This window comes from Phycodurus eques, chromosome 8, assembly GCF_024500275.1.
Source record: "Phycodurus eques isolate BA_2022a chromosome 8, UOR_Pequ_1.1, whole genome shotgun sequence".
Taxonomy (NCBI): Eukaryota; Metazoa; Chordata; class Actinopteri; order Syngnathiformes; family Syngnathidae; genus Phycodurus; species Phycodurus eques.
The window spans coordinates 6,947,018-6,968,368 of record NC_084532.1 but is presented as its reverse complement, the minus strand read 5'-3'; the positions used below and the strand labels follow the sequence as shown (position 1 = coordinate 6,968,368).

The 21,351-nt window shown below is 40.2% G+C and overlaps 1 protein-coding gene across 11 annotated transcripts in view; it reads left to right on the top strand.

Moving 5' to 3' along the window:
• LOC133406791 (discs large homolog 1-like protein) overlaps positions 1-21,351 on the top strand; it is a 116,203-nt gene that overhangs the window by 28,985 nt on the left and 65,867 nt on the right. For 6 of the 11 annotated variants that reach the window (XM_061684710.1, XM_061684709.1, XM_061684717.1 and 3 more), the window contains 2 exons: positions 1,274-1,618; positions 6,702-6,824. The exons of 2 other annotated variants lie outside the window; for them this stretch is intronic. In XM_061684710.1, coding sequence (XP_061540694.1) covers positions 1,274-1,618; positions 6,702-6,824 — 468 coding nt within the window. The remainder of the gene's footprint in view (positions 1-1,273; positions 1,619-6,701; positions 6,825-21,351) is intronic. 3 more of the 11 variants (XM_061684712.1, XM_061684711.1, XM_061684713.1) reach the window with 2 other exon arrangements.

Sequence of the window (21,351 nt, the reverse complement as noted above, 5' to 3'; positions counted from 1 at the left end):
TGACAGATATAATGGGTGCTAACTTACTGTGATTAAATTACTTTATTAAATTACTTCACACACACCGAAACTTTAAAGCATTATTCGACAGAACTGCCAGTACAACTGTTAGTGCTAGCACTCGCTTGCTAGGCTACATAACGTTTTAGTTGCCTGCTTGTGAGCCGTATTCTATGAAAGGTACGTGAACATACCTCAAACAATCCTTGAATTAAAGTCCTCTCCCGAGCACCGGTGACAACCAACACACGTTTTGCGCCATTTAGTTCTTATAATACACACGACGCGATCGATTGTAGTTGTCGTGGCCGTGGTAACGAGTGTATCCGGTTACGTTTGAGTTGACACGATAAAGCCCAGTAATCGTAAAAAAACGGGATGCGGTGGTATCGGAATACAAGCTTTTATTGCAGTAGTCTGACATGGTGCCATCATGAAAGACCAAATCTGTCTTGTAGTCTGATCCAGGCATTACATGTTGTCTATCCCACACGTGTCGTCTGTCCCATACCGCTGTTTTTTTTTTGTTTGTTTTTTTTGGCAGTCAGATATTTACAGTACTACGTCAAAAGACACGCAACAAAGCTAAAAAATAAATTAGCTTTTGGATCCAACTATACTGTACACGATGGCGACGCGGAGTAAATGTCTTTTGCAGAGCCGATCAATGACGCTATTGATCGGATCAGCGATTTATGACATTAAAGCCGGTTAGATCGGTGTAAAGTCTATTGTATATGGCATCACCAAAGAAACCAAAGGACGTACAGATGACTATGTGGTTACCATGTCAACCCTTGCAGACAGGTCAGTTCAGAATGCTGATGTGTGGACGCAACAGATCTGATCTGGTCACTGGCACTTGGCAGTGCAAACAGGGGTGCTAAAAGATCCATATTGACTGACAAGTAGTCCAGGGTGAATTCTTTTCACTCAAAATGAGCTGGGAAAGCAAAGAAATATTTTCTTTTTTCTGTTTCATCTTTTTGCACTATAACTACTAGTTCTAGCTCTGCTGCTTGTCTTTAATAGAACTAAAATGTTACCATTTCTATTTCTACTGCTTGTCTTTGCTATAACTAAAATGTATCCATTTCTATCTCTGCTGCTTGTTTTTATTAGAACTAAAAAAAACTTTTGTTCTTTTGTCATTTTTTTCCTGTTTCCCCGCTACTTGTACCCCTTCATCACCACTCATTCTCATCACCACCTTTTTCTGCTGTTCCTGCTTTTACTTCCTTATCTCCTTGCCGCCCAACTCATCTTCCCCTAGAAATATCGATACCCAGAAGAGGAAAGGGCATCGCTAGGCCCACCAAAATTCCACCAACACACCTGCCATCAGCACCCAATGGGAGTTACCAAAGAGCTGACTGATGCAAGGACTCTCAGGAGGGACGGGACGGATCATGGGACCTGGAGAAGAGAGAGACGGGGTAGTGGAACTATGGAGAGAGACATGGGAAGAGACATGGAAAGCTCACTTATGAGAGAAGGATCTCTTAGTCGCCACGGTGATCTCCGAGGGGCGGAGCTGGTTCAGGTGGCAGAGCGACAGCTCTCTCAGATTCAGCATGTCCACGGATACGTCACTCACGCAAACATTACACCCCCTCAGGTAACTAAGTTTTTCTCGATTTATTTTTTTCCTCCCAACATCAGCAGTAGTTACATGCTGAAATATGCACCATTGCCAACGACAAATGGACATTTGACTAAAAATCTCCTTAATTGACTATTTGAAATTATAGCCCAGTTCATCATTATTTAATAAAAAAAAATTCCACCTAGATATCTTTATTTCAAAAATGTTTTTGAAACAAATATTTAAAAAATAAACAACAACTATAAACGCTCTGTTGAGTGTGAACATAACAGTAGAACAGAATTACACTGGGGAACTACCTATAAACCTCATCACGTCAAATGTTCACGCAAATTAAAATAAAATGCATTCATTTTTTTTCAATTCGGGTTGCACATTTAATAGTAGGTTAAATTTACTCGAAACTAAGCAAATTCTGGCCAACTTCTTGAGGCAAGTCAGTGGTTCTTTGTTCTGAGTGCAAATCAGTGTAGGGGAACACTTTTTTCAGACAATTTTAAGTACTTTGAGTACGAAACAACTTGCTATACATTTGAAGATTTTATATATATATATATATATATATATATATATATATATATATCCATCCATTTTCTGAGCCGCTTCTCCTCACTAGGGTCGCGGGCGTGCTGGAGCCTATCCCAGCTGTCATCGGGCAGGAGGCGGGGTACACCCTGAACTGGTTGCCAGCCAATTGCAGGACACATATAAACAAACAACCATTCACACTCACAGTCACACCTACGGGCAATTTAGAGTCTCCAATTCATGCATGTTTTTGGGATGTGGGAGGAAACCGGAGTGCCCGGAGAAAACCCACGCAGGCATGGGGAGAACATGCAAACTCCACACAGGCGGGGCCGGGGATTGAACCCCGGTCCTCAGAACTGTGAGGCGGACGCTCTAAACAGTCAGCTGTGTGTGTGTGTGTGTGTGTGTCTGTGTGTGCGCGCGTGTGCGTGTGTGTGTGTGCGTGCGTGTGTGTGTGGGCGCGCGTGTGTGTGTGTGGGCGCGTGTGTGTGTGTGTGGGCGCGTGTGTGTGTGTGGGCGTGCGCCAAGACAGGCAGCACGGTGGACGACTGACAGCACATCTTCCTCCCAGTTTTGAAGACCCGGGTTCAAATCCGGCTTTGCCCGAGTAGAGTTTGCATGTTCTCCCCGTGTCTGCGTGAGCTTTCTCTGGGTACTCTGGTTTCCCCCCACATACAAAAAAAAAAAATGGATGGTCGATTGATTGAAGACTCTAAATTGCCCGTGTGAATGTGAGTGCGAATGGTTGTCTGTTTATAGTTCAGGGTGTGCCCCGCCTCTTGCCCAGAGTCAGCTGGGATAGGCTCCAGCACGCCCACGACCCTAGTGAGGATAAGTGGTATGGAAAATGGATGGATGGGGGAATGTACCAAGAGGCCTGGCATGTGGGATGCCTTTGTCCCATTTCTTTGTAATGAGGCCCATTAGTACTGGTGCAATATAATGTCACTTTTCTTTATGGCTTTTCCTGCCTATCTACTTCACACCCATAATATACAGTATGGTCCGGTGATGTATATTTTCTTTGATCTTGGCAAATTAATGCATATCTCAGTTGCTTCTTACATGTTTCAAACGTACCTAAGTGAGGGTTGTTTCTGTGCGTTCTGGTTGGGCTGCTTATTTACTTCACTCATTTGGGGAAATTGAACATGAGGCTCTTTGGTCCCAAGCTAGACTCTTCAGGTTGAAACAAACAGATAAAAAATTCTATCTCAACAAGTCTGCGGTGATTTGTCATAATTGGGTATACTTATAAAAGGAGCCCCTCCAAAAGGCTCAGTTGTTCACAAGCAAGTATGGGGCAAGGTTCACCACTTTGTGAACAACTGCGTGAGCAAATAGTCTGACAGTTTACGAACAATGTTTCTCAACGTAGAATTGCAAAGAATCATCTATGGTCCACAATATCATCAAAAGATTCAGAGAGTCTGGAGAAATCTTTGCGTGTGATCGGCAAGGCCAAAAACCAGCATTGAATGCCATAGACTTACGATCCCTCAAGCGGCAATGCATTAAACACTGGCATCATTGTGTAAAGGATATTGCCACGTGGGCTCAGGAACACTTCAGAAAACCATTGTCAATTAAAACAAGTTTGTCGCTAAATCCTCAAATGCAAGTTAAAACTCTACCATGCAAAGCAAAAGCCATATATGAACACCGAGAAACGCCGCGAGCTTCTCTTGGCCTGAGCTAATTTGAGATTGACTGACACAAAGTGGAAAAGTGTGCTGTGATCCAGAATTCAAATTGTTTTCATGGATGTCTTGTCCTCTGGGGGCAAAGAGGAAAAGGGGTCATCCGGATTTTTATCAGTCCCAACTTTAAAAACCAGCATCTGTGATGGTATGGGGGTGTGTTTGTGCCCATGGCATGGGTAACTTGAACATCTGTGAAGGACACCATTCATGCTGAAATACGTACAGGTTTTGGAGCAAAATATGCTGCTATCCAACCAAGGCCTTTTACAAGGACGTCCCTGCATATTTCAGCATGGCAAGCCACATTCGGCACGTTAGAACAGCGTGGCTTCGTAGTAAAGAGTGCGTTTACAAGACTGGCCTGCCAGCAGTCCAGATCTGTCTCCCAATGAAAATGGTGCTGCATTATGAAGCGTAAAATACGACAATGGAGACACTGGACTGTTGAGCAACTGAACCTGTACATCAAGCAAGAATGAGAATGAATTCCACCTACAAAGCTTCAACAATTAGAGTCCTCAGTTTCCAAACTCGTATTGAGTGATTTGCAAGTCATTGTATTCTGTTTTTATTTACGTTTTACACAACGTCCCAACTTCATTGTTTGAATGACATTTCTTTTTTTGTTTTTACTGCAACCTTTCCCTTTAAATTAAGTACTGTAGTAGAAGAACCCAAACACAAAAACATATTGACAAAGTTGTTGCTTTGTAGCTCCATCTTGTGGCTTGATAGCTCACTTCGTCGCTCCAGTGTGAGTGCATGTGTGTTTGTATGCACATGCGTGTGTGTTTGTTCGTGCGCATGCCTTTGTGTCTGTATGATAGTCTGATTTTGATTGTATGTGTATGTTGTCCTGATCCTATTTGAGAAATCTACGCTCATGATTAAATATACCTTTTATGACATGTTCTAGGCGGCACGGTGGGCGACTGGTTAGCACATCTGGGTCACAGTTCCACATCCCAAAAACATGCTTGGTAGGTTGATTGAAGACTCTAAATTGCCCGTAGGTGTGAATGCGAGTGGGAATGGTTGTTTGTTTGTATGTGCCCTGCGATTGGCTGGCGACCAGTTCAGGGTGTACCCCGCCTCCTGCACGCCTCCATCACGCCCGCGACCCTAGTGAGGATAAGCGGTACAGAAAATGGATGGATGGATGACATGTTCTATATTGTCATCTTGCCTAGTCTTGTAAAATACAACATGCACACACGCACACAATTAAGATAATGAACGTCATCACATCATACTTGTATGTTGCTGTTGTTGAATATGCACAGGTTATTTTAAGGGCTTCACCTTCCCACCAAATGCTTCATCTGGCATGTTTCTGTATGACAGATGGGTCTGCCATCTTGTTCTCCCCATGCACATGTTCCCTTCTTGCTGTGTCTGTTATTCTACAGTATGTGAGAATAACACTTCTTTCTCCTTTTCATTTTTGATTATTTAAACTTTGTACACTGCACCTTATAATGGTGTATACCAGTTTGGGTGAACTTAGAGCCACATTTGATTTTTAAAATACACAGATAGGCCAGGTTATTCGTAGATCCAGTAAAATGTGTTTATAAAATTGTTTATTTTAATAAAATAATTTTCATTTTTATTAATTTAATCATTTAGTTCAATGAATGAATGAGTAAAAATAAACAGGAATACAGTACATACAATTTGATTAACCAAATGTGTGTTTGAAAAAAAATCAAATAATAATATTCCCTTAAGGGATTATAAATTAAAAAATATATATATATGTATATATATATATATATATATATGTGTGTGTGTGTATATGTATATGAATGTGTATATGTGTGTGTGTATATATATATATATATGTGTGTGTGTGTGTGTGTGTATATATTTAGGTATATGTGTGTGTATATATACATACACGTGACATTTAATATTGATATTGATATTTAATTAATCTTCTATAATTTATTTTATAAATAAATAAATGTTTGTCATTATTTAAATTTAGTCATGTATTTATTACACTTTAGTTTCTCACTATTTAACTTTTTCATTATTGTTTCCATACGTATTTAATTGAATAATTATTGAATTATTTCACGATTTATTCCGTATTTAATGAGCGCTGTCGTGTATGTTTTTTTATTTTTTTTTATTTATTTCCCCTTTTCTTTCTTATTTCTTTTTAAACTTAAAAAACAAAAACAAATTACTGTGCTATTCGACGTCAAAATACCTCTGTTCGATACTAGTATCGGGACTTGGTGCAACACTACCAAGTTTGCAAACACTCTTTGGTCAATATACTGTATTTATCACATTATTATGAATCCCACTTGAGTTCTTATTGCTCAGTCCATTGTACTGCTTTTACATTTTCTACGAGGTCTAAAATGTCTGTTATTAACTTGTGCATGTGAAGCGCATAAAACATATTGGCCAATCTAATTACTTTTAAATCCATGACTTTTCTTAAAATGCCTGTTATTAACCCATGAGAGAGGACATGCAGACACAGGCAGGCTCAAGCAATGGTTTGTGACTGATTCAGCGCTACGCCTGCTCACTGCACGTCCACTGAGTTTGATGGTAGAGAATGACAAATAAAATTATTTCATGATGAAAAAGCAGGGAGCATTAAATAATAAAATTAATATTGAAATAATTAAATAGATATTGAAATAATGAAATCGTAAGATAATTAAAAATAGTGAAATAATTAATTGACATCTTTAATTATTCAATTATGTATTAATTTATTTACTTTTCTTACTCCTAACTTTGTTTCACCATATGCTGTTTATTGCCTGAGGAGAAAAATCTGCAGAAACACACCTGTGTGCGTTGAATTACACCGTGCTGATGTCTATATATCATAGGAAGACTCTCCAGAGGCTCCGTTTGATGGCGAGGCGTGGCCTTACCCAGAGGTGGAGAGTATGAATGAATTCGTAGTCCCACCATTCTCTTACCGCTATTCTAAAACCCATGCCTGCTACCAGGTAAACCTGCATCTGTCAGTTTCATGAGTTAAACGTTGCATCATACGATTGTTGCTTTTTAGTTTCCATTGAGCCTTTCATTTTTTTTTTCTGTGTGGCCTTCCTACACAACACTAAGTCATATTTTGTTTTTTGAAGTCATCCTTTGGTGAGACTTTTAGGTGTAATAGCACTTTTTAAACAATTGGAGGCAGCAGAGGTCTTAAGAGCTAACCTTTGAAGAGTGCACGTCATCTTCACATAAAGACAACCATTATCTTGTCAGCATTACCTGTCCAGGTTCATAAACTGGAACCTATCCCATCAGGAGGAGAGGTGGGGTACAGGCCACAGTCAAAAGACTGAAATTAAGAAAATGCCAGTCAAATTCACCTAATTTATTTGTTTTATTATAATGTTCATTATAACCCCCCATGAGGAAATTCATCTCACACTCTGTGCAATTCATGCAACTGCAGTTAGAATATACAATCCACATAAAAAGGCTTCAGCCAAGGTTTGAATAATAAACCTTGCTCTGAAGAAGTAGTGGTAGTGCTCTATGCTGCACAATTGCTGCCACAAGGGGAAATTCAACTCACACACACATGCAGGAATGCAAGGCAAGATGGCAGAGTGAAACTGCTACACAAACAGTGCGCACCGCTTGAGCTGACTGTCATGACAGCAAATGTAATAAATATTGTCACTGTGTATACTGACAATGTTACTTGATATTTGTATTATTGTGTAAAAACTTGCTGTCTGTCTCCAGCACACGTACAAGACTCAAAGGTCACAGAGATTATTAGTGGCCCATAGTCATTAAGATGAGGATAGAAGGAAAGTTAGAGAGGACTAGGGAGTGGCAAGAGATGGGATAACAAGACCAAGGGGAGATATATTACTGAATGTTTAATCACCTTAAGAAAAAGATGAAGACTATTGAACGCACAGGGGGGAAATTCACAGTTAACGCCAGCAAGCAATAATATACAAGTTATGAAAAGAACAAGTTTATCCAAATAAACCAGGTGAGAGGGGGGAAAAAAGTTTACAAATGGCATCAAGTTGTCATTGTTTTAGATGTATTGCATTGTGTTTTTAATGTACAGAAAATATTGCACCTAAGTGATGTTTCAAAATGTTTTTATTTTGTGCGTGTGATATGGCTGTTTAGTACAATGGAACAATCATTGCTGGGGGCAGGAAAGACCTACGGTAGCGTTCATTTCGTCACCTAAGGTGTAAAAGTCTGGTGCTGAAGTAGTTGCTGAGGGACTCGACAGTGTAATGTAGTCCTTGTCATTGATGGATGCTAGTTTGGCTAACATTCTTCCACCTCGTTGATGGAATCCATTTAGCAGCCCAGGACAGAGTTAGCTTTCTTAACCACTCGCTTAAGTGTCTTTTTATCTCTGTTCGCGATGCCTCCTCCCCAGCACACAATGACATAAAACAATGCTGAGGCTGCCAAATTGTCATAAAAGGTCCTCAGCAAGGCTGCTCATGTCAAAGGACCTCAATCTCCTCAATAAGTGGCCTTTCTTGTACAGAGCATTTGTGTTGTGTGTCCAGTCCATTTTATTGCTTAGGTGAATACCCGGGTACCTAAATGAGTCCACTGTCTCAATGTCCAAACCCTGAACGTTCACCAGTGTGTGGTGAAGGTTTCGTACAGACTAGATTACAGATTGATTAACATATCCTGGAAATGTCCCACAAAACAAAAATTCCCAATCACTGTCATATTTGACATCATGCGACACCTCAGCATATGTCATTTTGCAAAACTTAATCTCAATGGGCATAATGGACTGACTCCATGTGTTTTACTTTTGCTTTTTTGTGATATGACAACACAAGTTGGTGCAAAGCAGCCGTGAACATAACCGAGCCTCCTCCATGTTTCACAGTAGGTACAGTGTTATTTTCTTGGTATGCTGGGTTTATGTTATGGGGCTGCTTTACTTCATCTGGCACAGGGTGTCTTGAATCTGTGCGGGGTACAATTAAATCTCAAGACTGTCATAGTATTCTAGAGAGAACTGTCCTGCCCAGCATCAGAAAGCTTGATATCAGTCCCAGGTCATGGGTCTTGCAACAGGAAAATGAGCCAAAACACGCAGCTGAAAAAAAACCAAGAAAGCGAAGAGCAAAACATTGGACTATTCTGAAGGGGCCTGATCTAAATCCTACTGAACATCTGTGGAAGGAGCTGAAACATGACCTCTGGAGACTGTAGCAGTTTGCTCATGAAGAGTGGGCCAAAATACAGTAGCTGCTGAGAGGTACAGAAGTTTCACTGAAAGTTACAAAAATCATTTGATTGCAGGGGTTGTCTCAAATGGTAGTGCAACAAAATATTAAGGGTACCATTATATATGTTCAGGCGTGTTTCATGAGTTTTTATTTGTATTTATTTTAATCTGTTCAACCATAATTCAATTGCAATGATTGATTACATTTTAATAAATTTATTATTACTTTTGTCAGATTCAAGTTATTTCTGTGACCACTTAGGGGTTTCCTTCATGAACAGAGGGGTACCAAATATTTTATCCACGTGTGTATATAGTCCCATGAAAAAGTATTTGCCCCTTCCTAAATTTTAGATTATTATTTTTTAAATATTCATCACACTTAAATGTTTTGGATCTGAAGCCAATTTTAATATTTCACAAGTCAACCCAAGAAAATACAAATCGTTTTTTAAGTTTTTTTTTATTAAGGGGAAAAAATCCAGACCTATTTGTCCAAATGTGAAAATGTAAGTGCCCCCCCTTGTTAAATGAAGGATAACTGTTTAACCAGTTTTTGGAAATCTGTTTTCAATTTCACTGGTCACACCCAGGCCAGATTAAATTGATAAATCAAGAAGTCACTTCACCCTTTTAAAACGACTGGGATCACTGGTGACACCGCGGCGCATGTGTATTTCAAATTACCGTAACTCCTCGCTACTTTGTGTAATTCAAACTGCCCCTGAAATCTGTGAAACTAATACATATTTTATTATGGTGCTAAGAGGGTTAAATCATTCCTTTTAAAAACATGGTCTTGAGCTGGCATCTATCAGTGGGTGGTTAAAGGGGAACTAAATCCTTTTATTTATTTATTTTGACAAGAATACATATGTGCAACCACTAGTTTAAACATGGTATTCTGATTAATATTGTATTTGTAGAATAATAATTAAGCAGATTAATTCATCAATTTTTATTCATCTCAGGGCGTTGACATTGCTCTCTGCTGTCAACCGAGACTAACGTCAATGACGTTTTCGAGTCATTTGTGTCTTCATTTGTGTTTTTTAAAAAAAGGCAGCTAGTTTTTGGAGAGAAGGTATTGTTCTTTCTGGCTACTGTCGAGGTGTCCTTGAGCAAGGTATCGTGACCCTGGCTCAAGTGGTGCAGCACTCTTTGTGCACTTCTTTCACTCTGAATCTCTCCTTGCCACGCCTGCAGGTGTTTGATCTGGTTCTGTGTGTGCTGTGCAGCACAAAGCATATATCAGAGTGTGAGATGAATTTCCCTTTGAGGGACACCAATAAGTACAATAAATAAAATAAAAATATATAAGTATCTGTCTGTCAAACAGTCCCAGAAAGAAGCAGCAAGTGAAGGTGACTGGCGTAAAGGCCTAGCAAAGCATCTCCATGGAGGAAGAGCTCAGTCACATTAATTTGGTGATGTCTATGGGCTCAAGACGTCAGTCAATCATTGACTGCAAATTATTTTTTTCACATTACATTTTGTTGTCTTATTTGCGATCACTGTTAATGTCCAAATATGTTTCGGCTGATGAAAATGGATATAATCTATCTATGGCAGAGTCCTGATTGATAAATTCCATCTTTGAAATTTCTTCAATTCATGTGAAAATATAAAATACCTCTTGTACCAACTATACAGTACTTGTTTATATGGAGAGTGCATTAAAGAATTACTGTACAGGATAGTGACTTTGTTGCACAACCCATTTGTATTGTATTCCTTATATGCAGTCATGAAAAACTAAATATTTGGACCAGTTGTTTTTGTTTTTCTGTTACTATCACTTAAGACTTGTAACATAATGAAATTCAGCAATGTAAGCAGCCTGTTTGCAATGAAAATGTAATCAAAGTGACTTGGTAAATTTAAAATAATAGAAACGATGCTTCTAAATCTTTTCCAAGATGGTCCCCGAATAGCACTATTTGTAATCAACATCACGTCTGCTAAGCCATTGTTGTACAATATTTCACAAGTACATAATGTCTCTTCAATCTTTTTTTAGCAACCCAATGAACTGAAAAATTGAAGGCCCTGTCTGCCCGTCTCCCTCTCCCCACTGTCTCTCTGTTTCCTATAGAGTATAACCCCCCTATATATCCTTTTAACGGGTACACTGCGATAGCTCTTCCCTTAGCAGAATCGAACTGTGGACTAATGGAAGGGCTGGGGATGAGCCAAAAGGGTTAGGAACCAATACAAAAGACCACAGTATACTGATCTGACTGGTGGCTGGATTATGCTCCTTTTAAGGCTGTATTTATCTGATGTTTTTGATTGTCAAGTGACCCATATCTGATATTTGGGTTTACATTCAATGAACACATGAAACAAACAACAAATGGAAACATCCAAAATATAACAACACAATTGTTGACACCAGGCAATGGCAACACAAAAGTAAACAATGATAGATGATCAAATAAAATAGTCAATGTTACATTATGTTAGTTGACCTGGACTGGTTCTCTCCCCATTGTTTTAAATGCAAGTAACATATAGGTCGGCATTACTTCACTGGCCGGAGTCGGAGATTATTTTCATACATCGTTCTTGCCGGCAAGCCTTTTGGACTCAAAATCGAAAGGAAGTGTAAATGTTTTCAAACATTTTTTAAAATGGAATTATTTTAAATTGTCCAAATCCTCTGATTTCAGCCTGTCAAATTAGCAATGTGACAAGTGGTTCTCCGATTAGCAGACAAAATGAAAGGGTGAGGAGATATGTTAAGAATTAATCAAGTTATACTGGTTCACTCAAATTTTAAGGCATTTTTTTTTTTGTTTCACTCAAAAACATTCCCCCAAAAGAACATTTTCCCCCACACGAAAACTTTGTTTCTCCGGAACCAAGCATCTGATTTTCAAAATTCTTGGTGCATTGTACTCAGTGCATTGAAGTGCCCGTTCCAACCAGACTCAACATTTTGACAGACTGTGATTTTTGGAAAATCTTGTCACATTGCTACTCAAATGTTTATAGTTTTCAATTGGCTCAGTCTTTCATGAAAGCAGACAGTTTAGTTGGGACTAAGGAACACTGATCAACATTTTTGCCTCTTTTCCAATAGGGCTGGGCATTGTTAAGAACCTTATATTTTGATACGATTTGGATTCTTTATTTTGGAATTCGATTCAATATTGATTCTTTAGGTTGTAATTTGATTCAATATTGATTTAAATGCTCCTATATCTATTCAGTAAGAAAGAAAGAATTAGAGTGCATTTTGACAATTTCGAACTATTTATGATGCCATGCAAAGATATGCCTTATGTCACGTCACATTTTCACATCTGAAAATAAAAATTTGCCCTTAACCTATTTGTGCACATGGAGTACAAAAGTAAACAAAACATGACAACTGTGCATAAACGCCATAAAGGTAAAGTGCACTCAAATAATGTTTCTTTCCTCTTGGATATTGTAATAAAAAAATAATATATATATATAGATATATATATATATCTATATATATATGCACAATAATAGCTTATTTGCGCATAAGGAGTACAAAGTAAAAACCTGACCAGCGCAAATCTGCCGTGGTGTGTGGTGTATTTCTGCTAAAAGGCAGGTTAGAACTGGTTGTCGTGTTTTTGAAGATGTACACAGCCGTTGTATTTAACAAAATTGAATGTCTGCGCTGGTGGGCTAAAGCACCGCCGACTTCATTCGCCAAAAATCAAAGTGGCTTGTTGAGTAATTTCCTTTAAGTGAGGTGCCATGACGGACGGTCTCACATGTATGGGGAGACTGAGCCATGACTGAAGCATTGTCAATTGGCCGTGTGGCAAAAAAAACAATGGCGTGTAATACGGGATGTCCGCGGAATGAATACATCCCCACCCATGCATGATCATTTGTGCATGTGACCCCCCCCTCCCCACCACCCAGAAATCTCTGCGTGCTGATTTCAACAAATAAAAATGGGCTAATAATGATGATAATGTTGAATTTCCTTCAATGGACTGCATTTTAGAATGATTCAGGGGGGTTGATGTCCGCTGTACACATATTTATGAATGAAATGAGTCTGATCAGGCCCACATGTTGGCACAGTTCGTGTAGCTGACTGCTCACTCTGCGAGGAGGTGGGCTTATGGTGACGTATATGCGGAAGAGTGGTCGTGCGGGACATAATAATTAATAATAATCCATCCATCCATTTTCTTCACTGCTTATCCTCACTAGGGTCGCGGGCTGCTGGAGCCTATCCCAGGTATCTTCAGGCGGGAGGCGGGGTACACCTCGAACCGGTCGCCAGCCAATCACAGGGCATATATAAACAAACAACCATTCGCACTCACATTCTCACTTACGGGCAATTTAGAGTCGTCAATCAACCTACCACGCATGTTTTTGGGATGTGGGTGGGAGGAAACGGGGAGAACATGCAAACTCCACACATGCGGGGCCGGGATTTGAACCCCGGTCCTCAGAACTGTGAGGCAGATGTGCTAACCAGTGCTGTCAATAATAATAATAATAATAATCATAATAATATTAGCAGCACGGTGGACGACTGGTTAGAGCGTCAGCCTCACAGTTCTGAGGAGCCGGGTTCAATCCCCGGCCCCGCCTGTGTGGAGTTTGCATGTTCTCCCCGTGCCTGCGTGGGTTTTCTCCGGGCACTCCGGTTTCCTCCCACATCCCAAAAACATGCATTAATTGGTGACTCTAAATTGCCCGTAGGCATGACTGTGAGTGCGAATGGTTGTTTGTTTCAATGTGCCCTGCGATTGGCTGGCAACCAGTTCAGGGTGTACCCCGCCTCCTGCCCGATGACAGCTGGGATAGGCTCCAGCACGCCCGTGACCCTAGTGAGGAGAAGCGGCTCAGAAAATGGATGGATGGATGGATGGATAATAATATTAATAATAGCAATGCATTGAACTGAATGACAAAGATTAAGAGGTTTGGATGCCCACTGTTGAAATAAATCTGTTGCAGGGTCGATGAATATAGAGCCCATGATGACAGCTCTGTTTTGAAAAAGTGTGTGTATACCTAAACAATATTTCTTTACTTATTAGGGTTAGGGGTACTATTATTACTTGTAGGATTTTAAAGTAATACCTAATTAAGTAGCTTGTTTATGGGACTGGGACAATTGCTGGTACTTACTTCTTCAAACCCCATTCTTATATTGCCTCTGTCAACAAGTTTGCTATATTGCTCCCTGTGTGGCCTCCGTTGCACGGCTCTACTCTGCAGATCATTTGACACTAATTCCCACTCGTTAGAAATGAATTGAGAAGTTGTAGTTACGTATGTAGAGTTCAGTCACTCTTTCCGATTTCGAAAGACTCCAAAACTGCTGCTTTAACTCTGTGTACACCTTCGAGACAGCAACTTCTGACATGTTTTTGTGTTGGTATTGCATATCATTGTTCGAGTGTCTTTTGTCCATTTACTGTGTCCCGGATTTACAGAGGAATCTAAAATGACTCCAAACATCAGATTTAAAAGTAGAAGTCGCGTCACACTGCTGCTGCCGCGACTGTTTGCTTTCTGTTGTCTTTTTTTGGGGGGTCGAGTGTAGCTTCTGTCTATAAAATGCGAATCACATGCAAAGCACCTTTCAATGGCCAGGAGGTGAATCGATTCAGAGGATTTGCTGAAATGATTTTGAATTGCAGGGGTGGGTGGTGGGGGGATACTGCAATGCAATGATGAATCAATATTTGTACCCACCCCTATTTTCTGACAGAGTTTGAATTAAACACTAACCCACCCATTCCCAACCTCAAGAGAACTGGGACCTTATTTGAAATCTGAAAATCCTCTAAACACATGAGACTGTGATCAATAATTCCCAAATATATTTTGTGGTTTTCAGAACCATCCATCCATCCATAGATTTTGTTTTGCTTATCCGAGGTCGGGTTGCAGGCACAGCAGCTGAGGAGGAGCAGGGGCTCAAATCTGAACCCTTCCTGGATAACCGAGCTTCTCCTCCAATCTCCAAAGGAGAGCCCGGACACCCTGCGGAGGATAATTATTCTTGTTCTTTCATTTACGACCCACAGCTCGTGACCATAGGTACGAACGTAAGAACGTAGATCGACTGGTCAATCGAGAGCTTTGCCTTCCTGCTCAGCTTCTTCTTCACCACGACAGACCAATACAGAGTCCGCATCACTGCAGAGTCTGCACCGATCTGCCTGTCGATCTCCCACTCAATTCTTCCCTGACCCGGGAACAAGACCCCAAAATATCTCTTCCTTGACCTGGAGAGGACACACCACACTTTTCCGACAGTGGACCATAGCCTTAGATTTGAAGGTGCTGATTTTTATCCCAATTGCTTCACACTCCGCTCCGAACTGCTCCACTGAGAGTTGAAGATCACGGCTTGATGAAAGCCAACAGAACCATATAATCTGCAAAAAGCAGAGACACAATGCTGAAATCATCAAAGCGGACCGCCTCAACACCTCGCCGAGAGAACAGAATCAGTGACAAAGGGCAGCCTTGGCGGAGTCCAACCCCCAGTGCAAACTTAATGCCGGTAATGCGGACCAAACTCTGACACCGGTCGTAAAGGGAGCGAACAGGCACCCTATACTCCTAGAGCAAAAAGGATGGGTACTCTGAGCTTGTGTTTGGTGCATAGGCACAAACAAGAGTCATGACCCGTTCCCCCACCCGAAGGCGGAGAGAGGCTACTCTCTTGTCTACTGGGGTAAACCCCAATGTATAGGCACCGAGCCGTGGGGCAATAATTATGCCTACACCTGCTCGCCACCTTTCACCGTGGGCAACTCCAGAGTGGAAAACAGTCCAACGCCTCTCAAGAAGACTAGTACTGGAGCCTAAGCTCTGTGTTGAGGTAAGCCCGACTCTGTCTAGTTGGAATTTCTTGACCTCGCACACCAGCTCAGGCTCTTCCCCTGCCAGAGTGGTGATGTTCTATGACAACTAGAGGTAGCATCTGTAGCCGTGGATCGGACCACCAAGGTCTCCACCATCGGCTGCCGCCCAGCTCACGCTGCACCCAACCCCCTTGGCCCCTCCCACAGGTGGTGAGCCCATGGGAAGTGTTCACAACCAGAATAAGTTATATGAACATTGGGATATGAAAATGATCATTCAACTTAACTCATTCTGAACTTTAATGTAAACCCATAATTGTATCCATCACCATAATTAAAATATTGAAATACAATAGGAACATTAAATGAGACTATCTGTTTCCTACACTTATTCCATAACATTGATTTCATATATTGCAATCATTCACAACTTTATTTTTCCTTTTTATAGATAAGTGCATATAGGAAATGTGTACAAAGCACAAGTGCTCTTTATATTGTAGTATAAAAGTTAGGGAAAAAATTTGCTAATCAGTTAGTACAAATTTGATTTGAAAAGAGGGGTCGGGGGGGCGACATGTCACCTTGTATACCCATCCCCGCATTGTCAGATTTTAATACATATCAGATTTTTATCCACATTTGAAAGAGGCCTGATTATGACCTGAGGCTATCCAATTTCATTTTTTTGTCTTTACGTTCAAATGACCCGTATCTGAATTGAGCCACATACAGCAAAAAAATAAATAAAAAAATGCTAACTTTGCCACTTGAGCCATGTAGTGGAAATACATAAATATAGCCTGATTATATACACATTATTGTCATTAGCAGTGCAAAATAATTTTTACAATTTTACTAAAACCCATAGCATGAAAAAGTTAATGCTTATAATCATAATACAATTTAATTTAATCTGAAATAAGATAATGGATGTTATAATAATGGACATACAGTACATACAATACATTTACTATCTGTGCTGGAAAGGAAAATGTATGCATGTCTATGTGGAAGGCCAAAAGGATGAGCAAAATGAGGTGCAATTCTGTAATTAAAAAGTAAAGAAGGAGCAGTTGAAGTCATTACAATTGGATGATTTTAAAAGTTATTTTTCAACGCTTTAAGTGTTTGAGTTTGAACCTGAGAAATTTTATGAACTGTTGAAAGGTGCAGTATATGCTTGATAATCTATAACTAGCCATTACCAACCTTAAGCAGATGTAAGGGTAAAGTTTGCTCTCTCAGGATATTAAACATTCATGGTGTGCTTTTATTTAATTGGTCATGAAATATTGATAGGGCTGGCATTCACTCATTGACATTTGACAAGAGGGGGGAAAGTGAAAGAGCCACATGTAGGCAGGTGGTAATTTTTCCAGCATGTCACACTGCATTGTATCACGTGACATATTTATGACCAAAATAGGTAGTACTGTACCAAATTATAGTATTGGAAGAATCAAATGCTTTGTTTCTGGTTGGAACCTATCTTGGTAGGCTACTTAAAATATAATTTAAAATACATATTTACTGCTATTGATTTCTTTTTTACATAATACCCTGAATATAAATTGTACTTCACAATCATATGGTTCTATCTTGTAACACCTTCCTGTAATGTTTTTCATTATCAGATTCACACAACTATTGCCTATTGTCAGTGACCCACTGACCTATATATATATATATGAGTTTCCCTGACAATTTATAAATGATGACAAAACTATATCTGTATTGCTATTAAAACTGCACTTGCATAAGGGGAATGACATTGGCCTGATCTGTGTAACCTTAGATTCATATTACTTCATAATACATACACCCACACATACACATGCACGCACGCACACGTACACACACACACACACATACACACACACACCTCTGTATTACATTTGTTTTCTAGTATGACAACTTTCATCTCAGAAAGTTCATCAAACATCACTTAGAGCTTACAAAATAATAAATACATTTATCTTACAGTACAAAGTGTATTTCGGGGAAGCTGTTCCCATAGATACTGTTCCCAAGGAAACACAGGAAGAAGTTCTAACAGGGGTCCTGCTCCACCTGTGTTGAATCCTTAGGGATGATACAAAAGCCGTTGATCTGTTTGGCCAATTGTTCTCCCAGGATTCTAAGTATGCTGGTAGAATAAGTTGAATTGTGCTACAAAGGTCGTAACTTCAGCTAAGGTTCATCCAGGGAATTTGTCTGCTAAAGACTGTGTGGTACTTCCCTTATGTGTCCAAGCTAAGAGCTTGGAAAAGATTAAAAGTTTAATAATTTTGAGAACACTCGCTATCTTCTCTCTCCTCTTTTTTCTCTTCTCTTTCATCTTCGTCAGTCCCCAGTAACAGTCTGTTGCTTCCATGCTGGCGTCTGTGCATGCATGTCTGTGCTTCTGACTCTGCATTCATGTGAGAGAACGTGAGTGTGAGTGTGTGGGAGAGCTGTGTGCTGCCATATCTGGAAAAAGCCTGAGGAGTGAGAAGATTAAGCTTCTTCACAAATTTAAGCAAACAAAAATATACAAACAGCCAATTGGAAGGTATTTACATCCCAAAAATAAACCTATTTGGTGCTGTGAAAATATGGGGATAAAAGTACAACCCCAATTCCAATGAAGTTGAGACGTGTTAAACATAAATATAAACAGAATACAATGATTTGCAAATCATGTTCAACCTATATTTAATTGAATACACTACAAAGACAAGATATTTAATGTTCAAACTGATAAACTTGATTGTTTTTAGCAAATAATCATTAACTTAGAATTTTATGGCTGAAACACATTCCAAAAAAACTGGGACATTACCGCTGTGTTACATCACCTTTTCTTTTAACAACATTCAATAAATGTTTGGGAACTGAGTACACTAATTGTTGAAGCTTTGTAGGTAGAATTCTTTCCCATTCTTGCTTGATGTACAGCTTCAGCTGTTCAACAGTCCAGGGTCTCCATTGTCGTATTTTACGCTTCATAATGCGCCACACATTTTCAATGGGAGACAGGTCTGGACTGCAGGCAGGCCAGTCTAGTACCCACACTCTTTTACTACAAAGCCACACTGTTGTAACACGTGCAGAATGTGGTTTGGCATTGTCTTGTTGCAATAAGCAGGGGCGTCCATCAAAAAGACGTTGCTTGGATGGCAGCATATGTTTCTCCAAAACCTGTATGTACCTTTCAGCATTAATGGTGCCTTCGCAGATGTGTAAGTTACCCATGCCATTGGCACTAACACAGCCCCGTACCATCACAGATGCTGGCTTTTGAACTTTGCGTCCATAACAGTCCGGATGGTTCTTTTCCTCTTTGGCCAGGAGGACACGATATCCACAATTTTCCAAAACAATTTGAAATGTGGACTCGTCAGACCACAGAACACTTTTCCACTTTGCATCAGTCCATCTTAGATGAGCTCAGGCCCAGAGAAGCCGGCGACGTTTCTGGGTGTTGTTGATAAATGGGTTTTGCTTTGCATAGTAGAGTTTCAAAGAGTCGGTTTTTGATGCAGTGCCACCTGAGGGATCGAAGGTCATGGGTATTCAATGTTGGTTTTCGGCCTTGCCGCTTACATGCAGTGATTTCTCCAGATTCTCTGAACCTTTTGATGATGATATGGATCGTAGATGATGACATCCTGAAATTCCTTGCAATTGTACGTTGAGGAACATTGTCCTTAAACTGTTCGACTATTTTCCCACGCACTTGTTCACAAAGAGGTGAACCTTGCCCCATCTTTCCTTGTGAATGGCAATTCAGGGATGCTCCTTTTCTACCCAATCATGGCACCCACCTGTTCCCAATTAGCCTGTTCACCTGTGGGATGTTCCAAACTGGTGTTTGATGAGCATTCCTCAATGTTCTCAGTCTTTTTTGCCACCTGTCCCAGCTTTTTTGGAAGGCGTTACAGCCATAAAATTCAAAGTTAATGATTATTTGCTAAAATAAAAATAGTTTATCAGTTTGAACATTAAATATCTTGTCTTTGTAGTGTATTCAATTAAATATAGGTTGAACATGATTTGCAAATCTGTTTTTATTTATGTTTAACACAACGTCCCAACTTCATTGGAATTGGGGTTGTACATGCATGGTCATTTCACACTTGTTAGCTTCTGCTCCTTGTTTCCGCAGACATATGGTTTAGATGATGAATTATCCTGCAATTGGTCTGATTTTTGTGACACAAACTAGTTTTCTTTACCTCAACCAGTAACAGTCATCAATCACTGTGTGTTTGTATGTGCCACTGCTGTTGTGTGTGTGTATATATACTTTATAAAGAATACAATTTGTCATGCCATTGGTTGTTTGGAGTATAGAGGTGTGGCTTGAACTAGTAATGGTATCTGACAGTCCGGAAGGGAGTGAGGTGTCAAATTGCAGTTTCAAAAGACTGTATTAGACAATTTAGCAGAAAGAGTGAGTGAGAGAGAGCGAGAGAGACTGAGACAGAGTGTGTGGGTGGCGACGAGGTAGGAAAAGAGTCGGAGAGAAGGAGAGATGGAATAATGTTCTGAGAGATGTGAAGAGAGTGTCGGAGGGACGGGGTGGAAGAGAAGACGAGTTGCAACGTTTTATCAAACCATCCTCCCACTTCAGATGCCTGCATCCGTCCACCTACTTTTTTTTCCATCTATCCAGCTACTGATGTGTCCCAGACACCACCCAGTCTTTTTTAATGGCAGCACACAAAAAGGCAGATGGGAGATTGACTGGCCATCTCCTTGGATTACCACATAGAAGGAGAGGAAGTGGGTTTGGAGGAAGACAGAGATAAAGAGTGAGTTACTTTAAATAATTCTCATATGTCATCCAGCCCACACTCCCTCTCACGCTGTCCACTCTTTGTTTTGTCGAGTTCAAGAAGATATATGGACTCAGGATCTGGGGATCTTTTTCCAGACAAGGGTTGGGGACGATGGACGAATTGATGGACAAAAGGTGGATGATCGAATGGACTGCACGCACAGAGAGGCTGATGTTCCAATTGTAAAAAGGACTCATCCTTATCTCTTTATCTGACAGCTGCTCTCATGGTACTTGGAGCAAAAGGAGATGATACAAGAAAGTAGAATTAACTATGCCTTTTTATTCCCTTGGAGCATGTGGTAAAGTTGTACTATACATTTGATGGAAGATCTATAATGAACAGAAGACCAAGTCAGCTCTTGAAAGGAGATGAATCATTGGAAAAGTGTTTCAACGTGAACTCTTAATTGTCTGACAGAAGAAGCTAACATACACAGCGGACAAGATGAACTATATTTTTGGTAATAATACTCTTTACCCCCGCAGTGGGAGGGTAGGTGGAACCTCTGGGAGTCAAGGTGCAGGGATAGGAGTCAAACAAAAGCTGGGTACGAAGCGTGGCTCCTCGGAGGAACTGGCACCACCACACAACTCCTCCCCATCCACCTCCTCTCCTGCCTCCTCCTCTC